The sequence below is a fragment of the Corvus cornix genome, chromosome 3 (assembly GCF_000738735.6).
Source record: "Corvus cornix cornix isolate S_Up_H32 chromosome 3, ASM73873v5, whole genome shotgun sequence".
NCBI lineage: Eukaryota > Metazoa > Chordata > Aves > Passeriformes > Corvidae > Corvus > Corvus cornix.
Window position 1 is genome coordinate 27,166,042 of NC_047056.1, and position 22,046 is coordinate 27,188,087.

The 22,046-nt window shown below is 41.0% G+C and overlaps 1 protein-coding gene across 2 annotated transcripts in view; it reads left to right on the top strand.

Moving 5' to 3' along the window:
• Window positions 1-22,046, top strand: part of EPAS1 (endothelial PAS domain protein 1) — a 78,613-nt gene that overhangs the window by 22,499 nt on the left and 34,068 nt on the right. For both annotated transcript variants that reach the window (XM_039569993.1, XM_039569994.1), the window contains exon 2: window positions 19,618-19,808. In XM_039569993.1, coding sequence (XP_039425927.1) covers window positions 19,618-19,808 — 191 coding nt within the window. The remainder of the gene's footprint in view (window positions 1-19,617; window positions 19,809-22,046) is intronic.

The following is a 22,046-nucleotide window of genomic DNA, read 5'->3' on the forward strand; positions in this document are numbered from 1 at the left end:
ACTGTATTATTTGGTTAGAATGGTTATTACTAATGACTAATTAGTTGCACTTCTAGAGCAGTCAATAATATTTTGTTGTTTTTCTTGCAAAACTGTTTGTAATCAAAGCCATTAAGCTGTCATTTAAATGGAGAGCCCACTGTTTGCCCAGAACAGCTGGCTCACTACATTAGCTTCTATAAATAAGTTTATTATTTTAGATGAAAGTTATAAAGCAATCTGTTTACCTCTACTGAAGTAAGTAGAATAGCTGAAAACATTGCTAAAAAAAGAATGGACAGGAGCACTGCAACAAAATAAAGTCCTCCAAGGGTTCTTTATGCATATTTATTATTTTAATCAAGCACAACTTCTCTGTGGTTTTGTGGTCTTGAGAAAACTGGAAGGAGGGAAAGTGCTATTTCACTCTTCAGCTGACTAAAATGTGGTATTTTCCTTGTTTAAAATATTGATCCTCCCTGATTGTCCTGAGATGTTTTTGGAAGCACACAGAAGTGAATGGAGAAAAAATATGAAATATGAAAATACAAAAACTTGCATTAACTGTGTGGAGAGATTAAAAGCATTAGCATGAAATCTGTTCTCCTTTAGAAACACATATTGGTTAGAAACGGAGACCTCAGTGCCACATATGCTGAAAATGTGGTCTAAGAGCTTTAATTTACCTTTGTCTGTCAACGTTAATGGACAGAGCAAGTGCTGGAGCTGTTGTAAAACAAATCTGTTTTCCTTTTGTCTGCTCTGCCAGTTAATGAAATAAAAGCTAAATTATCACTGATAAAAGTAATTTGCAGAAAAGCATTGATAAAAATATAACAACAGAGCTTGCCATTAGCAGTTTAAATGGATAATGTTTTCTTGTAACCTACTTCTGTCCTCTGGTTTTTATTGTCTTCTCCCCCTTCCCATGCGAGGAAGGGCCTTTTCAGTAGAGGCTTCAGGCAATAAAATTATGGGTACACTAAATCCTGGCATTGGTAAGTTTCTGAGGGATAACTACTACTTTTTCCCCTTCTTTTTCTCTACTACAGTATTGCCAAGTCAAAGCTTGTACTCAGTTTGAAGTGCAGTTATCAGTATAACTTTATCCATCCCACCTTGAGGAATGTGTCTGCTAAGGATGAAAACTGAGAAAATGGCTTCTGTCATTGCAGCGCTGGTAGCTCCTAGCATGAGTTACTGTGAAGGTCTTCATTCTTGGTGTTTAGGTGTGAGACACATACTTTCCTTTCTGTCTTTCTGTATGTCTGTGTGGTTTTTTTTTTGTTTGTTTTTTTTTTTAATTTAATATTTTTAAGACAGAGAAGTTTGAAGTTGTGTCCCAGTTGCTCACAAAAATTCAGAAATGGGAAGGCAAAGACTTCTGAGCCCCGTGTGTTTCTGTGTTCGTGGTGATTCTAATACATACGTATATGAATGTGCACACACATGCACAAACATTTACATTTTATCATTTTCTTGTAAACCAGACTTACCTCTCATTATTTTTTAAATGCTTGGACTTCTTACTTCTTTGGTGATGGCTAGCCAGTGTCCCGGGTAAAACATTAGCCACAGGGTTTGTGAAGGATGTTCGCCATCTGGCAAAAGGTGGACATGCTCATTGGTACATTTGTAGTTTGTAAAAGTATTTCTTTAAAGATACTGAGTTCTGAGTGACCAAATAGGGAACCACTGCTAAACTCTAGCTGCAGTACTTAAAGTATTTTTTAGTTGCAGCCTGGGCACTGCTGTACAGCGCCTGCCAGTTTGCAAATGTCAAGGGCAGTTACCCTCTTGCATTCCTAAATGACTTGCTCCTGCCCATCCTTCAAAATACCTGCCCTTTCTCCAGCTCCTTCTCCAGCTACTGCTGCCAGTTTCTGTTTCGCTGTGTGACTGCAAGGACTGTAATCCTTGGGAAGCCTGGGTCTTGTTGGTCCAGGCAGTCTGTAAAGTACATGAACTCCCTCTCCTTGCCCAAAATACTAGGACAAGGGCGCCTGAGAAGCTGGGGAAAGTCTTTTCATGTGTGTAGCTGTGCAGATTATTAGCTAGAGCACATAGTCTTGCTGGTCTTGGTCAGATAATTCCTTACAGGCCCAGGCTGATACAATGTGCAAAACTACTATTGTTTGTGTTTTATTATGCATTAATATCTTGATATTTTCATGTGTAGTGTAGGAGAAAATATCATATGTATGAACATTCTAAAGTACTTTTATCTGACAAAAACCTTTGTGTTAATCTTGTAAGTGATATGGGTCTGTATTGTACTGTAGTGCCTTAGCATTTATTGTGGCTGACACTGTTTTTATAAATGTATAATGTTATAATACTTTGAGCTTTGCTTCTGTGTTATGCCCATTCTGTGGGTAATGCTTTATTCCCTCTGCAGCTTCAAAGTGTTTAGAAAAAACAGTAGTGTGTTATTAAAAATGTGTTTATGGCAGAACAAGTAATTAAATTCTTCTTTGTCAATACTGATCAAATACATGAAAGTTGTCTTCAAAGATGAACTTAGTGGCATAATATTTAGATAGCAATACAGTGGAGTAATAACAATGCCATACTGGAAGAAACTCTAAATTCTAGTTGACTGATACAAATGCAAATTTAGGGCAATAACCTGAAGGTATGGTGGCAGAGCTCTGCTTGCAGTGTAGAGTACCAGGTGTACTCAGGCTTTTAGCAGGGAGGCAGGATGTGATGCACGAGGTGATTCTGTTCATGGCGTGTTAAACACAACCTCAATGAAGTTAAACTTTGAACATCAAAGCTGTGTTACCTAGCTGGATAACAAAGCAGTGCAATGTGTTGGCACTGTTTACACCTGGTGAACAGAAACATCAGAGAACAAAATGGAGTAGCAAAACTGATCTGTGTTTAGAAACAGGGGCCAGAGTGTGAATGCCAATGCACAAGTAGATACAGGGGAAGCTTGGCTGCTTGTCATATTTACTTACTTATTTGTGATCTTGTAGGTATGAATGGATGTTGGACAAAGCAATTTCACTGCAGAAAATGGCCCTCAGTTCCCTGATGACAAAGAGGTAGCTCCCAAAACTACAGAAACAGCAGCATGAAGGATTGAGAGCTTTAGGAAAGCAACATCTCTGCTGAAAACTCAGTGTAAAACACAAATGGAGATGTAGAATTAAATCCTCAGGACAGCTAGTTTTAGACTAAGCTCTGGTTTGAGCTTCCAATCTGCCTTCAGGGAGGATTCAAGGGCTCAGCTCCTCCTGGCCTGTGATGTGAGTGCCAGAAGCACACTAGAAAATGAGCCAGTTTAGGTAGTTTAGGTGATCAGTTGGACCAGGGATAAAGCATATACAGCCATGAAAAGTTCACTCAGGCCAAGTTGGAAAAGGCTTTTCAGTAAATGAAATGGTCTCTGCTTCACAGGACAACTGTTCTCACTAGGGGAGCACACACCTTTCTGAGGAGGGCTGGCAGTGGTCTTGAATGTGCAAGGGATAGCATGGGGCTCACTGAGCAGATAGCCATGGGAGCTTGCCATGGGTGAGGATACAGCAAGATGGTGAGCAGAAGCATGGGAAAAAATACTTGAGCATACAGAAAATAGATCCTGATATAAGGTTTCTTCTAGTTTTAGTTTTTTCGGTTGTGGGGTTGGTTTGGTGGTTTTTTGAGGACTGAGTTGTATCTACAACTGTATACAGTTGCAGTCATGTATGCTTCTATGAAGGTACAGCTTAATAGAAGGTGCATTTTTATCTTTTTTAAAAAGTTTTTAGCAGTATCTTTTCCTCTTCCTTATGATACCCCTGTGGGAATGAGAAGTGTATCTTTCCTGACAAAGCTACTGTGTGTGCTGAACCCTTTTGTTCTTAAAAAGTGTTATTGATGGAGTTAAACAGAATTAATCTTTGTCCTCCTGACAGTTCTTAAAGCCTGGTTAATTAAGATGATCAGTGCTTGCATAACTACAACTTTGTTAACAAAGTCCAGATATTCCTGTATTTCAGGCACACCTGCACCTTTTCCCCTCTGTGAAGCAAGACACTTAGGGTGAAAAGTTCTTGACTCCTCTCTTTATCTAATTCTAGCTCTGCACTTGGAAATGTTTCCCATATTCTTGAAGTCTTTCTACACTCATGGGATTCTTTTTTGGTTGTGTGCTTTCCCTTTCCTCTCTCTAAATCTGCTGATGGCACTCCCAAATCTTTATCCCATTTTCTGAATTGTGTTATCTACTTCCTCCAGAGATGGTTTGATAAAAATCTGGTTTCCAGTTCTCTCCATGTTTCAGGCTTCTGTGTGGAAGAGAACATCATTTAATGAACCTCTGTTTGTGGTCTTTCTTGCTTTTTAATATGGTATTAATTTCAAATGCTGCTCAATATGTTATTTATTTTTCTCTACTGAAATAGATTTGTATTGAGGCATTTGGAAATACTGTATCACAGACTAGCTAGAGATTCATTGTTCATGGCCTCTGGAATTATGTGAAACTTTCATTGTTTTCTATAATAGCCTTATAGAAAGAGTTACTTTTTTTTCCTTGCAGAGCCTTGTTTTGTTTAAACATTTCCCAAAACTGTTGTTTCTACCAACTTTCTCTTCTAAATCTTTATCTTTCTTTCTTGGTAGCCAAGTAACAGAGCTGATGTGGATATCTAGATGTTCCTTCCCATGCTGAACAGTCACTGCTTCTTAATATCTGATCTGGTGTAAGGAGTGTGACATGTCCCAGGAGACTCTGAGAGCAAAGTATTTCCTCTTTATTGGCATTAACACAACACAAGAAAACATAAAATAGAACTTATTTTGAAGAGCTGTATTCCAATCTCCCATTGGCGCAAGTCAGGATAACTCTATTTAAGTTAATGTGATAAGGTAAGAATTGATCCCAGGGACAGGTGTGGTGTGATTCCCCAGAGAAACACCTGGGGGGGGGGGGGGGAAGAAGACCTTGCCCTTGTACTATCTCAAGCTAGTCCTTCATCCTGAACTCTGTTGGTTCCCCCCTGTGTCCTCTTCCTTTGTACCACAAGTACCGTTGTTTAGCTAGAGTTTCAGATGTTTTTTGCTGTCCCGCATCTTCTTGGGTTCCCTGTTTGTGTGTGGGGATGAGTGTCAGTACTGGATCCCTGCTCCAAGCGGGAGTCGGATGGGTCAGACATGGGACATTGCATGTCAAGGATGTTTTTCCCAGTCGTTTTGTTGCTGTTTTGTTTTTAATGCTAAAATGAGGAAGTGAGGAGTTTAATATTTCAAGAAGATAATTTAAATAGCTGCAGCTCCCAAAAAACGTGGGAAAGACATGTTTTGAGACTGGCTTTGCAAAGCTGTTTCAGTCAACTCCGCATCAGAGGGTATGCTCTATGGCATTCCATCCTTCCCATGTAAACACTAGGGAGGGAGAGGTCACAGAAACAGGCTTTGCAGCTGCAGCCTGTAGCCACTCTTTAGTTTTTACTGTCCAGAGCAATCTGTCTGTGGCAGTGTTTGTGCCCGGCACAGCGAGTGCTGACAGTGCGTGATGGTGAGTACGAGTGAGCGCAGAGACTTTGGGAGCACCTTAGCAGTGACTTGCTGTGGCTGCTACCTGTGGAAGGCAGAAGGGGAAATAGCATTCACCAGATGCAAACACTGTTTTTTCTGGGAACTGGGGTGGGGAGTGTTTGTGTGTGTGGCTTTTCTTTCTCCCTAAACCCCACAGCTTATCTTGATTGTTTCTCTGTCTCTCCTTTCCCCTCTGGCCAAACTCGACTTTGTAATTCTTTGCTCTTTCCTGCTTGGCCTGATGTTTTCTCATGTTAAATGTTGGGTTTGAATTTGCACCTAGTTTCTGCACAAAACATAGCAGTGATGCAAGATTCCTTGGTTAGGAGGTTTTTCAGAGTGTGAAACAGAGACTGAAAATGAAGCGGTATTGGGTTGGTACACCTATGGGCCCAAAATAACTTCAGACCTTTAAAAATAGGCAGTAAGAAATAAATTATAATGGAGGAACAAGAAAATCTGTACAAATATTTTGACAGTGAAGGTGACTGACCAGTAGAGCAACTTTCGAAATGTTGCAGTGGGTTGGCTTTGGTTCCCCATCCTTGAAAGTTGCTTAAGTTGGTCAGATTGTTGTTTTAAAGAAATGCTCCGATTCAAATTGTATTAATTCAAGTGAATCCTGCAACCTCTGATCTACAGGTTAGACAAGTTGTTGGCATTCTTCATTTCTGGGCTGATGAGGCTTAACGCTGTCATTCATCCTTCTCCCAGAGCTGTTAGCAAGCTAGAGCTTCAGGGAAACAAATCTTCATTCAGGTTTTTAATAAAACATGCTGTAACAATCACAATGAACAAAATCCCTGTGTGTGCAGAGGCACAGACCTACGCCCTACTTCACTATGATTTGGAGCTTAATTGAAAATATACAGATAGAGGAGAGCCTCTTTCTTTTTACATGGTGGATTGATTTTGTTCACTGTGTTGTTAGAAAGGTTTTGTCAGGCTTTTGTTGTTTATAGCTAAACTACCTGTTCTCAGCTGTGGTAAAAATTTATTGGTAGATAATTAAACTTTTATCAGTCATGAAAATCACCTGTTTGATTCTTTACGGTCTGAGATACTGGTTTCCTCTTAAGTGGAGAAACTGTGGTTGAAATGTTCATCCACATCGGTTTGTTTTGGTAATGGCTGTTGTCTTACAGTCCTTGAAGGTTTTTCCCAATGTTTTCAAGTCTTCTTCAAAATAACCAGAAATTGATAGAAGTCCATTATCTGTATGAGGAAATGATAATAAGAACAAGGGAGAAAAGTTTATATAGGTAATTGTTATACACAATCATGACTAAAATGGCTTTAATTTTTTTAAAAATGTGTAATAAAGTCAATAGTATGTACATGAAGTGTACTTCTCCAAGGCTTGTTATTTTATAAATGTACCATTGACTAAAAACTATGTTAAATCAGGTTAAGTCATATTTGTACAATTTAGATTGACTCTGTTAGATGTACTATGCCTTGCTCTTTAATTATGACTCTTGTTTTCCATGGGCCTTACTCTTGAATGTGTTTTACAGTAGCATAAAGCTGTTGCAGTAAAAGAGTTAAATATTTATTCATGTTCTGTATTCTGTATGAAAGGACTTTTTTTTGTCCTGTCTATGAAGGGGTAAATATATTTTTATAACTGCTCTTGGCCCCAGCAGCCTGTTCTGTACAAATGTAGCTAACTGCAGATGCACACAGTTCAAAAGAATACATTAGCACAAGAAGCCATGTTCCCTTTTGGATTCAGCTTGTATCAACATGTGTACATGGTGCTCTCTCTGCGCCTGCCTCAGCCCTCCCCTGCACCTCTGGTGGTGGTGGTACAGTTGTTTCTCAGCCTACCTCAGCTTTGGCCTCTGTAACATCCCAGTTGTGTTTTCTAATAACAAAACCATGATTTTTTGGCAGTGAGTACAGCTTTTTTTCTTTTTTTCCTTCATTTTTTTCTTTTTATTTTTTTGCTTTTTCTGAGAAAGCAGTTGGGTTTTGGGAAATTGTGCAGTTCAGTTAATTAAGTTACATAATTTAGGGAAAGGATGAGAAGAATAAAAATTCTATTTTCCAAGAGCCACTGTAAGGAGGCACAAGGTATGTTTACAAAGTAGTGTTGGTAGTTACTGGGATGAGAACACCCTCACCCCTGCCTTGGGAGATGCCATCTGTTTTGTGTAACTCTTGTGGCCACTTCTGTGTGTACTGATCCAGTTGCATGCATTTCAGTGTGTGTATGTTGGATATTCTCATCAGAAATTTGGTTATATATGGTTAGAATCGAAACAGTGAATATTGAGGTACCACACCCTGACAGATGCACAGTTCTGATAGATCTCCAAGACCTGCCTGGTTGTAAGATGTTGTTAGGTAAGCTGACAATTGTAGATGGTATCAAATGAAACAAAAAAGTCTTGTTTCTTTTCTGGAAGAATTGAGTTCTTCCTATCTGTGCCTTTCATAAACAGAGTTTATCACAGCTGACTCCTGCCTCCTGCCCTCTTGGGGTGATGGGACCATGGTGGAGATGAGAATCAGGCCCAATATATGCATATGTGCCTTGTTTGCTTAAACTTAAGGAGAACAAAACCTCCAGCAGGAATAATGCCAAAATACAGATATGTTAATTCATAGTTCTGAAGTAAAACCCAGAAAATATTAAAAAAAAAAGTGGCCATGTGAATTTATCTTTGCATATGTACAGAATTTCTTCCTGGCTTTGCTGCTTCCCATTTTCATAATTATTTTTTTCCTTTTCCCAGAGTAACCATTTTTTATTGTAGCTACATAGCAGTTTAAGGAGTTAGTACAGTAGGAGTAGGGCAGCAATAAAGCAAGAAACACCAAAAGAGAAGTTTGGTGCATCCAGTTAGTTACAACACAGACTGCCTTTATATCAGTTCCCTTTGAAAGTTAGTGTTCAGCAAGTAATTATTCAGGGTGATGTGTCAGTGGAGCTAGCGGCCCTTTCCCGACAGAGAACCAAGCCTTAATTTTTAAAATATTTGAAATACTGCAGTTGAGTGTTGAGGGGCCACAATTGTTTCCTCCTCAAGTACTGGAGTTTCGATGTCCCTCCGGCTTCTGCCACAGCCGTGGGTGTGGGGAGGCAGGTCTGCAGTGAGAAGGCTCCTCAGGACTTTGCCAGGAGCTGAAGGTGTGTGTTTTGGGGTTACTGGCTGGCCCCAGGTTACATCACTCCAGGCTCTGATTTTAGCTGTAAATTTAGAGGAATTGCCGAACTTGGCTGAAGTGGCTACTGCTTTTCTGGCCAGGTAGCTGAAGTAGTCTGACCCTTCAGTTTCAATCCTTTTACTTTGTAGTAAGCGAAGAACAAAATTTACCCCAGCTCAAGCTACTAAATTTCCATTTTTATTGACTTAAACTAGTGGCAGATTTTGAATATTAATGAGAACTCAAAATCACAGCATGCAAAGTTATCACTGTTCCAGTTTACCTGATGACTTAGGAGGAGACAGACAACTGAAGAGCTACTGTGTAAAATAACAGCCCTCTGAAAAGAAAGCAGGGGCTAAGAATGAGCTGTGTCCTGGGATGTTTGTACAGACAAAACCCACACCCCAGAGGGCAAAAAATGTAGCCTGGCCCTCAGAATCTGCACTTGATCATTGTTGCAGGAAGTGGAGGAAGCTGTGTTACAAGGAATGATCAAAATTTAGAGCATCTGTATTGTTATTTTCAGGAATTATTATTCCCTGCTTGCCAAAGAAATGGCTGTTAAATCTGTCTTTCTGGATATCCATCATCTTACCATGGAGGGCCAAGAGATAGAGAAGGAGAAATCATTAATTTCCATCGTTACCAAGTGCAGGCTAAAATGATGAAGGTCCAAAAAGTAAAGAAGCGTCGGCATTATTTAATACAGATTTTATTGCAAGATCTGTTTTCTTAACTTTATTATTAAAAGATTTGACACTTTGGGAGGACAAAGCACGACTTATTAACAGACAATGTTGCAAAGTAATTTGAATGAGTATTTTGAATGTTCTCTAAAGGAGACAAAACATTTTCATTTAGGCTTGTGCTCCCACTGCAGTCTTTAGAGCGTCCGGCACAGACACCTCATTCTTGAAAACAAGGCGAGACAAAGTGGCTGAATTTCTGTTGTCAGTGCTTTGCTGCCTTTCTGTACAGAGCTAATGAGTAAGGATGCTGTAGAGAGCATCATCAGAGAGCAGCCCAAAGCCTTAGGAGAAGGAGCTATTTTTGTGTTCCCAAGGCTAGGGGCTTCACCTGCTCGATCTTTGCTATGCTGGAAACCTTGCTGACTGTGATGGAGACAAGCCTCTGTGAAAGCATGGCCTCCAAAGACTGGCTTCCAGTTTACAACTGCTTGCTGATTTCAGAGACACATTTAATTATGGATTATTTATTGCTTCTTTTCTGTCTGGCTGCTGTTTTATCTGAAATATTTTATTAGTTCTAGCTGAAGTTGGTAGGAAAAAAATCACAGCTAAAATGCATTGTGGCAGACTGTATAGCAATTTTTTAAATTGTGATTATATATTTACTTTTCAATCGCTATAAATGCTCACTATCATGTATTTACTAGCCAATACACTTTAAAATTTCAATTTTTTTACTCTGAAAACTAGGATGTCTGTTTGAGTCAGCTTACATGGAGAGCCTGGAGATGCACAAGAGAAGAAAGTGCAGAGAGGTTTTGGCGGATGGCCTCTTAACATGGCTCTTTTTGGTGAAGATTTCTATGTCTTTATGGCTTGCTGATTTCTCTTCAGGGGTTGGAGAACCTACAACATATTGAAGGGTGGGCTGTTTATTTTCCCTGTGTTGTTTTTATGTACTGAAATATTGTAGTGAAAATAGCTGGGTGGGGTGTAATGAATGTTTTCAAAGACCTTCCTTTGAAAGAGGCTTTTTTCCAGCCCTTGGTGGTCACCACCCATTTTCCTGTGCTGTGCACGACTCTCTCATTGTTCCTACCCACAAAGGCCCCTTGTGTGAACCTGTCAGCAAATGTGCCAGCAGGACGAGATTAAATGTCGTGAGATACTGATCCAAGCCTGCTGAAGCACCAGGGTTTGGCCCCACAAATGTTGGTGGGTATTGCCCAAGGCCCAACACAGGGTTAGATCGTAAAACTTGGGATTTGTCAACAATGCTCTGCGCGTCTCTCTGAACCATTTACGGTTGAGTGGGTTTGGGGCTGAAGCGTCGGTACGCATATCACTGATAGCGAAGTCATGCGGTGGCACTGCTTGTCCCTTAGGCGTGAAATAAAGCTTAACTGAAAAATTGTCCCTGTTTACCTGCAGCTGCACCATCTTGATAAATAATGGTGGTTGGGGTTTGGTATGGGCTGGGGCTGTGGTCAGTGCCCTATCAAAAAATGAGGCTGGTTTTGAATTTAACTTGGGGGCCCACCTCCCCACCTCCCCCCCAGCCTGCGAATTGCACTTCATTCACCTTTAGCTTTAACCCGCTGGTGAAGAGATAAAGCACATCCTTTGGTATGTGTTTTTTAGAGTAGGTAAATAGTTGGGTTATCTGAAAACAGATCTTAGCAATACCTGCTGAGCCTTTGAGCAACAATGTGTATGGACCTCTAGATTAGCTGTCAAAATTGACTGATTACTACAAGTAATGCCCCAAGATAAGGATCTGTAATCTCTCAAACACAAATCATTGATAGACATCTGGGGTTGTGCATTGTCATAACCAACCTTATCCCCACACTGCAGTGCAATTCCAGGAGAGAAAAGCAGAGTGGTACATTTATTACCAGCAAAAAAAACTTGGCTGATTTAAAAGCAAGTTCAGTTTTGGCCCATGTTGAAACAGTAATTTCTGTTGTGTTGTTTAGAGTGTTTGGTGCTGGGCCTCTTTCAGTCTTGGAGGTTATCTCTGAAGCTTGCCTTGGCTGGTGTCCGAGTTGATTGCCACAGGGAAGGAATCCATGATCTTGATGGAGCAGAGCAATGCAAAACGAGTCTGGGGAGGGAAGACCTGGGCTGCCATGATTGGCTAGTCCACTGAGATTTGGCTATATGCTGTCTTCCTTGTTTCTCTCCAAATGTCTGTAATATTTGAGGAGATAAAGGTCTTGTTTCACTGACCTGTTCTCGATGTGGGCTGCAGCAGCTTTAAAAGGTGACCCAGAGCTGTTTTGACCCTCTCTGTGACCAGCAGTGGTGCTTTCTGAGCATGCAGTGACTTGGAGTAAGACACTGCACTTCCTGAAAACTAAGCCACAGTGAAGTCATCTAGCCCTGGCAATGAGTTGGAAAGGCAAAAAGGCAGTGCCACTATCTGCTCTAACAGCTGATCAGCAGCCTGGTATCTTCTCTGCACGCTGCGGGCCTCAGGTGGTTGCATGGGGCTGTGCCTTGCCCCGGACACAAAGCATTTGGCACATCATCTGAGGTACCAGGCTTGTGCTGGTGTGGCAGCTGCGGGACAGGCTGGCACTCACAGCATCGTAAAATAATCCAGGAAGAGATTAATGGCTGCCGAAATCCTAATACTTATCTTTCTGTTCAAGGTACTCATAAAACTAGAGAAAAAATGGAAGAACATAAATCCTGTAGACATTGTTTTGCTTTCTGTGATTAAATTTATCAGACTCTGTTGACATATTGTGAACCTAAATGCTTAAAAAAATGTCAGTGTTACTGCAGCCTCAGTGAGGCTTGCAACATTGAACTTCCAAAGTGCTACATAATTGCTGTGATAACTTCAGTATTTACTGCGATACCTTAAATTGCACTTGCAAAGTGTTTTTCTTTCAGTAGCTGCATTAAGCACAGTTAGTGGTATAAAAAAGATGCCAGTGCTATAAACATTGCAAAACTGTATAGGTATAATGCTTTTTGTCTTAGCACCACCTTTGTTTGTTTGTTTGTTCGTTTTCAGAAATTAGTGCCAAGAATGTTCATGAAAATAAATAAAATACAAATCCAGTACAGTTTAATTATTATGCATAAAGGTACCATCAGAGCTTCAGACACTGAAGAAGTTATAGTCTTATGTGTGGCTTTAAAATATATACAAATTTATCCCCTGTAAAGAAAACCTATTCCTGGCTATGTTACTGTCAGCTGTGAGGGTCTTGGAGTGATATGGACTTAGTGAATCATAAATATGCTCAAAGACACCAAAAGTTTGGTATTCATTTAGGCTTCATCTCTTGATACTGTAATTGTAGTTGCCAAATCCTCTATTGTTGTGCCAAGCATCCTAATGAGAATGGAAATGAGTTCTTCACTCTTAATGTAGTCTCCTCCCTCCTGTGTCCCTGAGACACTCAGATTTCTCATTTTCCTATCATCTTGCCTTTGGTTTTAAACTTAGGTGAAGGAATTGCATCGATATTGCTATGGCAGTAGGTGCCGAGCTTTGCTGAACTAACAGGGATTTGTTATTTAATGAGTATGTACAGAAACACAAGAAATTCCTCAAACAAGCCAAGGAGCTGGTGGTGAGTTACTCTTAAGTTAGGGCAGCTTTAAAGGAAGGGTGGAAGATACTTCATTTCCTTGTTTTTGTAATAGCCCTGTTAGTAGCCTTTCTTGCTTGTTACCTTCGAACTCTCATTTCCTTTATTAACGAATTCCCCATTTTGGCATCCTTTGAGTTTGTTTTGTCTGTGTACTGGGTACTGTATCCCAGTGGGCAGTAATGCTGCTTTAGCACTTCAGCACTCCATGAGCACTCCACATACTTCAAACTGGTTTTGGATTTTTTCCTCCTGCTGAAAATAACTCTGTGTCCTTCCCTTTCCATTTGCTCTTGCTGGTGTGCTGAACCTGGGCATCCGGTGTCTTCTCAGGCTTTAGAAATAGTTCTTTTCACTGGAAAGAGGTATAAGGAGGGATCTGCGTGGCACTGTGTTTGGGTTTCCTTCACAGCTTTCATAGTTTGGCCTGAGTTCCTGGGGAGTGAGTAAATTGCTGTTTCTAGCACTTTTTATTTACTGATGGTCACTTTTATTACTTTAACGGAGGGAGCTTTCAAAAGCACAGCATGCCATCCAGAATAAACTGCTTGTCAGGTAGAATGGTTACAAATACTTCTTAAAGGAATTTTAAGGCTAAGTAAGCATGACTGCTGGCTGCTTGGTGTCTGCAAGCTCATCTCTGGGGCAGTCAAGTGGCGTGGTTCTGAGATAGCTATAGAGTGCCTCACAGTCAGCAAAACTCCTTTTTTATTATTCTGGTTCAAACCAACTAGGGATTTGCCAAGCAGAAAGTAATGCAAAATATAAACTCAACAAAAAATGGATTTGCTAGTTTGAAATAAATATTTTTTTTATCTAAGGTATTACTGCCTATTAAAATACTTTTATTGAGTTTTTACAGGTTTTAATATGAATTTTCTTTAATGCTAAGCATCTGATCTTTCATTTATCTGTAAAGTATTTTCTTATCTTTGCATCCACAGAATGTATTTTTCTTGTTCTGCAAGTTAGCATTTGACACTTTAACTCTAAACCACTCGAAATGAGCATTTGCTACAGAAATTTCATGTGACAACTTAATTAACTGTGGATTCTTGACCTTTAAAGTGCTGAAGCTAGAAACATTTAATAACCAGCCATTGGATATAAAGTAATATGCTTGTTGTTTTACTAGCTTGCATACATGGCAGTTTGAAGCAAAGTCCAAGGGTCACCAAAATCATGAAGTAAACTCAAGCGGGTCTGTCTGAACTGCATAATTCAAAGTGCTGTCTGGATGTGTCACACAGAGTATAGGTATGAGAGAAGGCTACCGGGTTACTTAGGAGATATTTTTCTGCAAGGTGTGCATTTCAGTTTCTCTGAAAGCTTCTGTGATCTGGAGCCTGCACAGTGGGAGTGTAATTCAGTGCAGTTGTTGCACTGCTGAATCTTAAACAAGCGTGTGTGTGTGTGTGTATGTACACAACCTGAGTATCGACCCACGTGGACTTGTGAAGAGCAGCGAAACCCCGAGCAGAAGATTGCTGTCCTGGCAAGTCCCTCCATCAGCTTAAGAGGAGACCACCAATGTCCTTGCCAGGAGGGAGGACCCCTGAAGCTGACTGCCTGGCACCCTCATCAGCTGAGTGCGTACCCAGGGCTTTGCAGGGGTTGGAACAGCCTGCGGGAAGGAGCAGGCAGATGTATGGGTGGAGGTGGTGGGCAGGGATCACCGGTGGGGATGAAGTGCTGGTGGGATTGAAACTGCAGAGAGCGAATACAGCCAGGCAGTGGGAACAGGACCGAAACCTCAGGTCAGTCCGTGGCTGCTGAACTGAGGAGGGTTGTGTGGGTGCCTAACCAAACTCCGGATCAGTGATGCCGTGTGCCTAAGCTCCTTGCAGGGATGATCTGTGTGTCCCATTGTTTGTAGGGCTGATCCTTCCTGTCAGTGGGTCACAGTTACCTTCTGAGGATGCTGCAGGAGGGCAGTGCCAGCACTGCAGCCCCTGGCTGAGGCTGGCTGCCTCAGCTATTTTCCTGGCAGCTGGAGCCCAGAGCTGTCACAGCAGTGGGCGCTGGGAAGGCAATTCCTAAGGTGACACAGTAGTTTTGCAGGATTGTTTACAACAGATGGGTTATGTGGAGCTTCATGTTTTGCCAATAAGTTGCCATCCTTCAAGTTTCCAGTCCTGCAGTAAGAGAGGCTTCAGAAAGTCAGATTATGATCTTCACCCCGGGTGTGCAAGACCTTTGTCTGGAGGCATTCCTGCTGATTTCAGTGAAGCTGTGTTGCAAGGGCCTGCTGGACATGAGCAAAGGGATAGGAATCTGGCTCCTGGGATCCATGCAGGGCATTCCTATGTCACCTGGGATGTTTTCACCCAGTGGGATGAAGTGCTCTGTTCCTGGGCATGGTTGTACCCTTGGGACTAGTTTGGTGTTTGGACTCTGGGAAGAAGCATGCAGAAGTGCTTATAAAAATTTGGAAGCTTTGCCTGGGAGTGTAAGTAGTTGCCAGTTGTTTGTGATCTTTTCTCACGCGCACTGGCCTATAAATTCTATTTTCAGAGTGCAAACTAAACCCACCAGGAGGGAGTGGGAAATCATGTAAACAGCTGTCCTGAGGGTACAGTGCCACACTTGTGTTCTGTGTCACAGAACTGCCTCTGCCTCCGGAACTCTTCTGTTCCCAATGGCTTGCACACCCATAAGCAGTGCAGCACCAGTGCATCAGATCCAGCAGCCCTGGGAGAGTCCTTACTGGGAAGTGGCACTTCCCTGTTCCTTCTCCTCAAGTCTCCTGACCACCTTTTATGTAGCCAAGTCCTGAATGGAGTCACCAGACCCATTCCTCAGCTTGGCTTCCCCATTTCCAAAAGAAATTTGACCTTCTTCATTCCTTTCTGGGTTTACTGGGACCAGTTATGCTGTGATTGCAGTGTGAGGGTGCATGTACGGCTCAGTGGAGTCTTATCCTGCCGGATCCTGGGACTCCTGAAGAAGCGAGTGTCCGGGAGCTCCCAGGAGGCTTGCCCTGCAGTACCCCATGGCTTTGGATCAGCATACAGGTGGCTTCATTCGTGGTGGCTTTCTCTGCTCTTCCCTCTGTGCTTTTAGAAATCTGTCGGAGTGAGCGAGGTTTCTGCTTGCGTTGCTGTCTCCAAGCAGTGACGCATGTGTGTGCTCTTTTTCTGCCACATAAGTGGGTGGTTTATGTGCTAGGAGGGAATGATTCATAAATTAGCTAGAGCCCAGGCCTTTTCTCTATTGCCTGGGTGATGTGTGAAGAGGGTTCAGTGTCAGCCTTTCTTTCCTCCTGGCCTTCAGTCGGGTAGGTCGCTGAGCAGTCACACTGCCACTCTCCAGCTATGGGTGGTCCAGCCTCACCCAGGGTGAAATCCTAATCCCCTGTATCACATGGGGGTAACTGCAGAGAGAATTACTAATGGCCTGCAGTCTGCAAACAAAAATCATACAAATACTGCTTTTTGCAGAATTCTGTCACTCAACTGCACTTTTGGGAGTCTTTTGCAACCAGGACAAGTAAGCACAGAATGACCATCTTTTACATGGACATCCCTGGGAGGCACAGCAAGCAAGCATAGATGGACGTCTTGAGTGGGGAAATGGCACAGGGGCATTTTGGGTCTTGGTGGACTTATGCTGGGCTGGCTACAATAGCAACATGACTCAAGGGTGTGCTGTGTGAGGGGAGATGGGGAGGAAAATTGAGGCGCAGGAAGCCACAAGCGGAGAAATGCTTAAAAAGCAAGTAGTTTGTTTATTTTAAATGATAGTGAATGAGCAAAAAAGTCTTTTGAAAGCAACAGGCAGGCTGATTCCTCCTCTTGTTTTTTCATGTGAGAAAGCTCTTGTGTGGTATGTAATGAACGGAGATGTCTCTCTGCAGAGGACCTTAGCAGGACAAGCAGAAGCAGTGTTGAGGGAAAGCATCTGTCACAGAGAGAGAAAATCTTTCTCTGCTCATAGTGTTAATTGTTAGAAACCTTGAGCAACCCATGGTTATTGAAACCAGCTTGTCCCATTAGCCACACTTCAAAATTATATTTACAGAGGTTAGAAAACTAAATATTTTTCTTTGTGGCTGGAGTGGTGTCATGAGAGACCCTGTCTTATACAACCTGTTTTTGCTGTATAAATTGCGACCTGGCTTTGGCCTTGGTTCCCGAAGTTTCATATTTAAATGAGGAAGGATTGGATCTTGTTTTGCCCAAGTTGGTTCTAATGTGAAAATTGTGGCCTCTAGATTTAGAACAGAGCTCAAACATTTATGGTTGAAGTTATATTTTTCAAGCAACAATTGGAAATGCTCACAAATACTGCTACATAGTTTTTGTTCTGTTTGGTTTTGTTTTGCTTCTACTCATTTATTTTCTTGGTATAATTAGAAACTGAGAAGATTTGTTCCTGGTCCATCATCTGCATAGGCACAGGGTAGGCACATTTTTCTTTAGAGAGCAAGACATGTTTCTGAAAGTACCATCAGTGTAAGTATTTTACATGACTCTCCTGTACCTAGCACCTGCCCCAGGAGAACATGGGGCATTTTCTGTAGTATCTTCTCAGATAGTTGTAAGAAGGGACTTTTTTTTCCACATGGATGTAGTATGACTCTTACTTGGCCAGGAGAAAAGTAATGTTAGTGTAACCTTGTGAATATCTGATCCTTTAGATTCAAACTTAGGTGGGTTGGTGCTCGCTTCAGCGAGACCCCTTGAAGTAATTATTGAAGTTGGATCCTGCCATTATATACTGAAATGTGTGCAGGTCTCCTCCAGCACATGCTTCCTGTAACACAGACGATGTTATAAAACATTCACCTTGGGCAAAATAATTGTGAAAGAAGTTTGCTGAGGGCTGATCACAGATCTTGAGAAGATACTGTAAGGATTTGAGCCCCTTGCCCTGTTAGCACACCCACTAGTGAGCACCTGTCTGATCCCACATATGTGCCCAACTTCATGTGTTTTGCAGGACAAGGCTCTACTGATGTGTTGTGAGCCCCCTCCTGCTCTGAGTGATGATATTGAGTGTCCAGCCTTGTTGAGCCCCAGCAAACACCTCACTGTGACTTTACTCTTGGCATTTAATGTGCATCATGGCTACTTTTCCTTCTTACTAATTTATGAAGCCTCCTGTGGTTTCAATGCAAGAAGCTTTTGCAGACTGTCTAGGTCTTCCAGAAACAGTAATCTTCTTTAAAATACTCTGCTATGTATTAATACTCTTTTTCTATTTTAGGCAGTTTTGCATGAGACCAATCATGATTGAAACAGTTTCTAGAATTAAGTAATGGGATTAATACTTGTTTTCCTCATAATCTTCGTGCAACAGAATATATTTATTGAAACTTTGTTTTGATAGGGTGGGGTTTTTTGGTGGATCCATTTTTAGTTTACAGGCTCATTATTTTATATTGATGTTGGAAAAAACAAGTTAAAAGCTGCTTCATTTTTGGGAGCCTCACGAATGGAGAGAGGTGCTGCTGGTGATTCTAGAAGTGAATGTGCAGCCAAAACAGCAAAAACAGTGGAAACATTCTACTTAGCACCCTGTTCTGTGCTCATTCAGGTGGCACTGGTGGACTGTTGCAGGAGTCAGCCTGAAAAGAAATGTATTTTGTGTTGGTGTGACTGCAATCCTCAACTGCGAAACCTCAACTCATGCAAGTGTAGGAACTTGTAGTATCAGCAGAGCTACGTGGGGTTGAAAAGGCTCATGGTTTTAAATGGATTCAGATGCTTCATGTTCTGAAATAAGAATTGTACTTCATTAAAGAACGTTAGAGTCAGTAGAGTTCGCTCTTAAAATGCTCTATCCCAGAACCATTATAAATGTATTCCTTGCGTTTCTCACATGTTAAATTTAGCTTTATGTCCCTTGGTGGCTTAATTTTGCATACTTGCTTCATAAAATGTCTTCCCCTTTGTTATTTCCTGCTCTTCTGTTCTCTGTGGAGTTTGAAGGAGGTTGGCTCTATTGGTCATGTTATTTTACTCACGAAAGGATCTATTTTCATAGACAATGGAGAGATGGTGATTTATTAGAACAGCTTCTCCAAAGAAGGGCTATCTTGCAAGCAACAGCATTTTCCTCTTTGTACCCTTCATGGTCAAGGAAAGATGGCTTTCTGGACGAGTTTTGGATTAAGAGCTGAGACAGTTCTATAGACTAACACAATTCAATACTCTACTACTACTTTTATTTTAATGTGGAGGGCAGCCATTGAAACTTCACAACATTGTTGTATCTATGACACAGCTGTATTCACTGTAATTATTCTAACTTTAAAATGGACTACCACCTCATCCCAGAGTAAGTAAATTTAGATTGAACAAACAAAAAAATTATTTTTAATGCATCCTGAATCCCAGAAATAATATTTTACAATTTCATTTTGAATTTCCTGCCTAAGGCAGATCTCAATCCTGTTACATTGCGTGGGGATTCAGGGTGTTCAAAGGCTGACCCATGTACAATCAGAGCCCTTTCCAGCTGTGGCAGTCATCTCCTAATTCCCATTTAAAGGGCACAAATGGGTATTAAAGTCTGGCCAATTGATTTCAAACACTTGACAGAATGGTATCTTCTCATTACTGAGAAGATACACTCTTGTAAATGCCTCTCAAGTTGTGAACTGCATTTCAAGAAATGCTTTTTCCTTTCTTTTCTTTACCTGTCAGGAGCAGTTCTGAACGGAGGAAGGAGAAATCAAGAGATGCAGCAAGATGCAGAAGAAGCAAAGAGACTGAGGTTTTCTATGAACTGGCACACGAGCTGCCCCTGCCCCACAACATCAGTTCCCACCTGGATAAGGCCTCCATAATGCGCCTGGCAATCAGTTTCCTACGGACTCATAAGCTTTTGTCTTCAGGTAAGATCTGGCTAAAAGAAGTCAGTTGTCAGGCTGGCTGATGGCAGCCTGGTAAGATTATGCGTGCTCTTCTCTGACTAGAGGGTTACCACAATAACAATTAGTGCAGGTTTTTTTGCGTCTCTAAAAACCCTCTGAGAACCCTTGAATGTGGTTTATTAATCTCGGTTATGAGACTTTGAGCTTTTAAGAGTTCTATCAGAATTCAAATGCATGCCTTAAGCTTCCATGCTGAAACAAATAACTTTTGATTTGGCGTGGCAAGCGTGTTTGTGCCTGCACATTCAAACAGCAGCTGGGACGCTCTGAAGGTCCAATACTTTGTTTGAAAGGAGTAATCGTGCTATCCACTGGCAATGAGTAGGTTGTTTAAATGGTAGGTTGTTTAAAACTAGCTACACTAAGATAGCTAAAACAACTTCTAAATACTTGATGTGAATGGATTCTACACAATCAGAGCCTTGCTCACGTTGGACTAGTAGGAAATGCAAACAAGCATAATATTTATAGCCTGTGAAAACTGGTAAAATTAGGAATATTCTTATTTTGCCCCTATATTTGAATAAGCACTTTGATGGAAATATGTGGCTTGAGTAGCCTGTAAGATCAATGAAAATAACTGATGCTTCCAGAACTTTCACACGGTGACCTACAAGTGTTGAGAATACATTAACACAACAATGCCTGCACTGTTTGTGAATGGTAAACCCAAAATTTTGTCTTTTCCTTCATTAATGGCAGGACTCCCAATAAGGTCACAACTGCACTTCCTCTCCTCAGAAAAGTTGAGTCATACGAGAGCAATTACTTTAATAAATGTTATTAGGAAGTGTCCCATTTTGTGGTTGGATTTGGTTAGTCTGAAAGATATCGCAAATTTAATTCTGCTTCTGTGTGCTCTGTAATTTCTTGTAGCACTTTTGGCTTTTGCTGAAGCCTGCTGTATAAAATGTAGGTGTTTTCATCTTAGCTTATAGAATGTGATTTTATCGTGTACTTCTGTGAAAGAGAAGTTTATTTGCTGAACAGTGTTTGGAAATCATCTCTGATTTTGTCATGTAACTAATACTTGAAGTTGCGTAAATAGGTAAATGTTCTTAAACAAAGCCAGTTTGTTAGTAACTTTCTCATAAAAACACAGCCTCAGCTCTTCAAATATTTATATGGCATGAACTAGAGACTGACACAGCATAGGAAAAGTAAACTTCTGAAAGGCTGTAACCGATAATATAAGTAATGTGCGTGCCTGTGAAAATTGACATGAAATAGTCGGATGCAGTCATCATCAGAAAAATACCTTTGCTTACCTGCTAAGACTAAAGTGAACTTTTCAAATGAATTTACATTCCTCAGTGAGGAAAGAATCTACTGATTAAAACATTTGTTTTGATGGTTCTATAGTGCTAAGGCTTAGACTCATTATTTGATGAGATTTGATAACAATTCAGTACACATGTATAATATTCATACATACACGTAAAGATATGATATATCTGAGTGGTATTTCTGTGACAGTGTTTGAAAAACAATGTGATTCATGTAGATAATTTACATTTTCTTCAAGTACCACCAGTACCCAGCAGCAGAAAAGAATCTGGACATAAAATCTTACAGAAGCGACAGGCTGTGGTCTAATATTTCATGCTTTCTCTGTATTAGTTATTTGCTTAGCCTTTAATCTGATGCCCTCACTTCCTCAGTCTAAATATTAATTCGGAGTAAGTCCTCTCATGAAAATTTGTGTTGTTAGTTAAATGCAGATTTGTCCGTGGCTGCATCTTTAGACACCAGAGGCGCAGGTAAGGGTTTCAAAATCTTACATACTTATATTCTGAGGAACTGAACTTAAGGAACTGTAAAAGGACATATTTTCTGGAAGTTTTGGGTATTGTTTTCTGATAATGAAAATACGTTAAAATTAAAGAATCAAGTCAGAAAACCTTGCCTGCTGCTCATCTACTATTCTGAGTACAGCTAACATATAAATTAAATTTCCTGTCTTTGTGGACTTCTGAATAATGTCAGTCTTTATAATGACACTGGCTTTCACTAGAAGGCCATCCAATGTAATTCAGAGTGGTAGGTTTTGATGCAGCTGGAGGCTCACGGATCAAGAGGTTTGCTGCTCATCCTGTTTTGACAAGTGTGAAGCAAGATGGATAATGGGCTTGGGCGATGTTTGTGCTGGTTCTGTTCTTGCTTCTGCTTTGGACCCTTTCTGAGCCCCAAGCAAAGCTG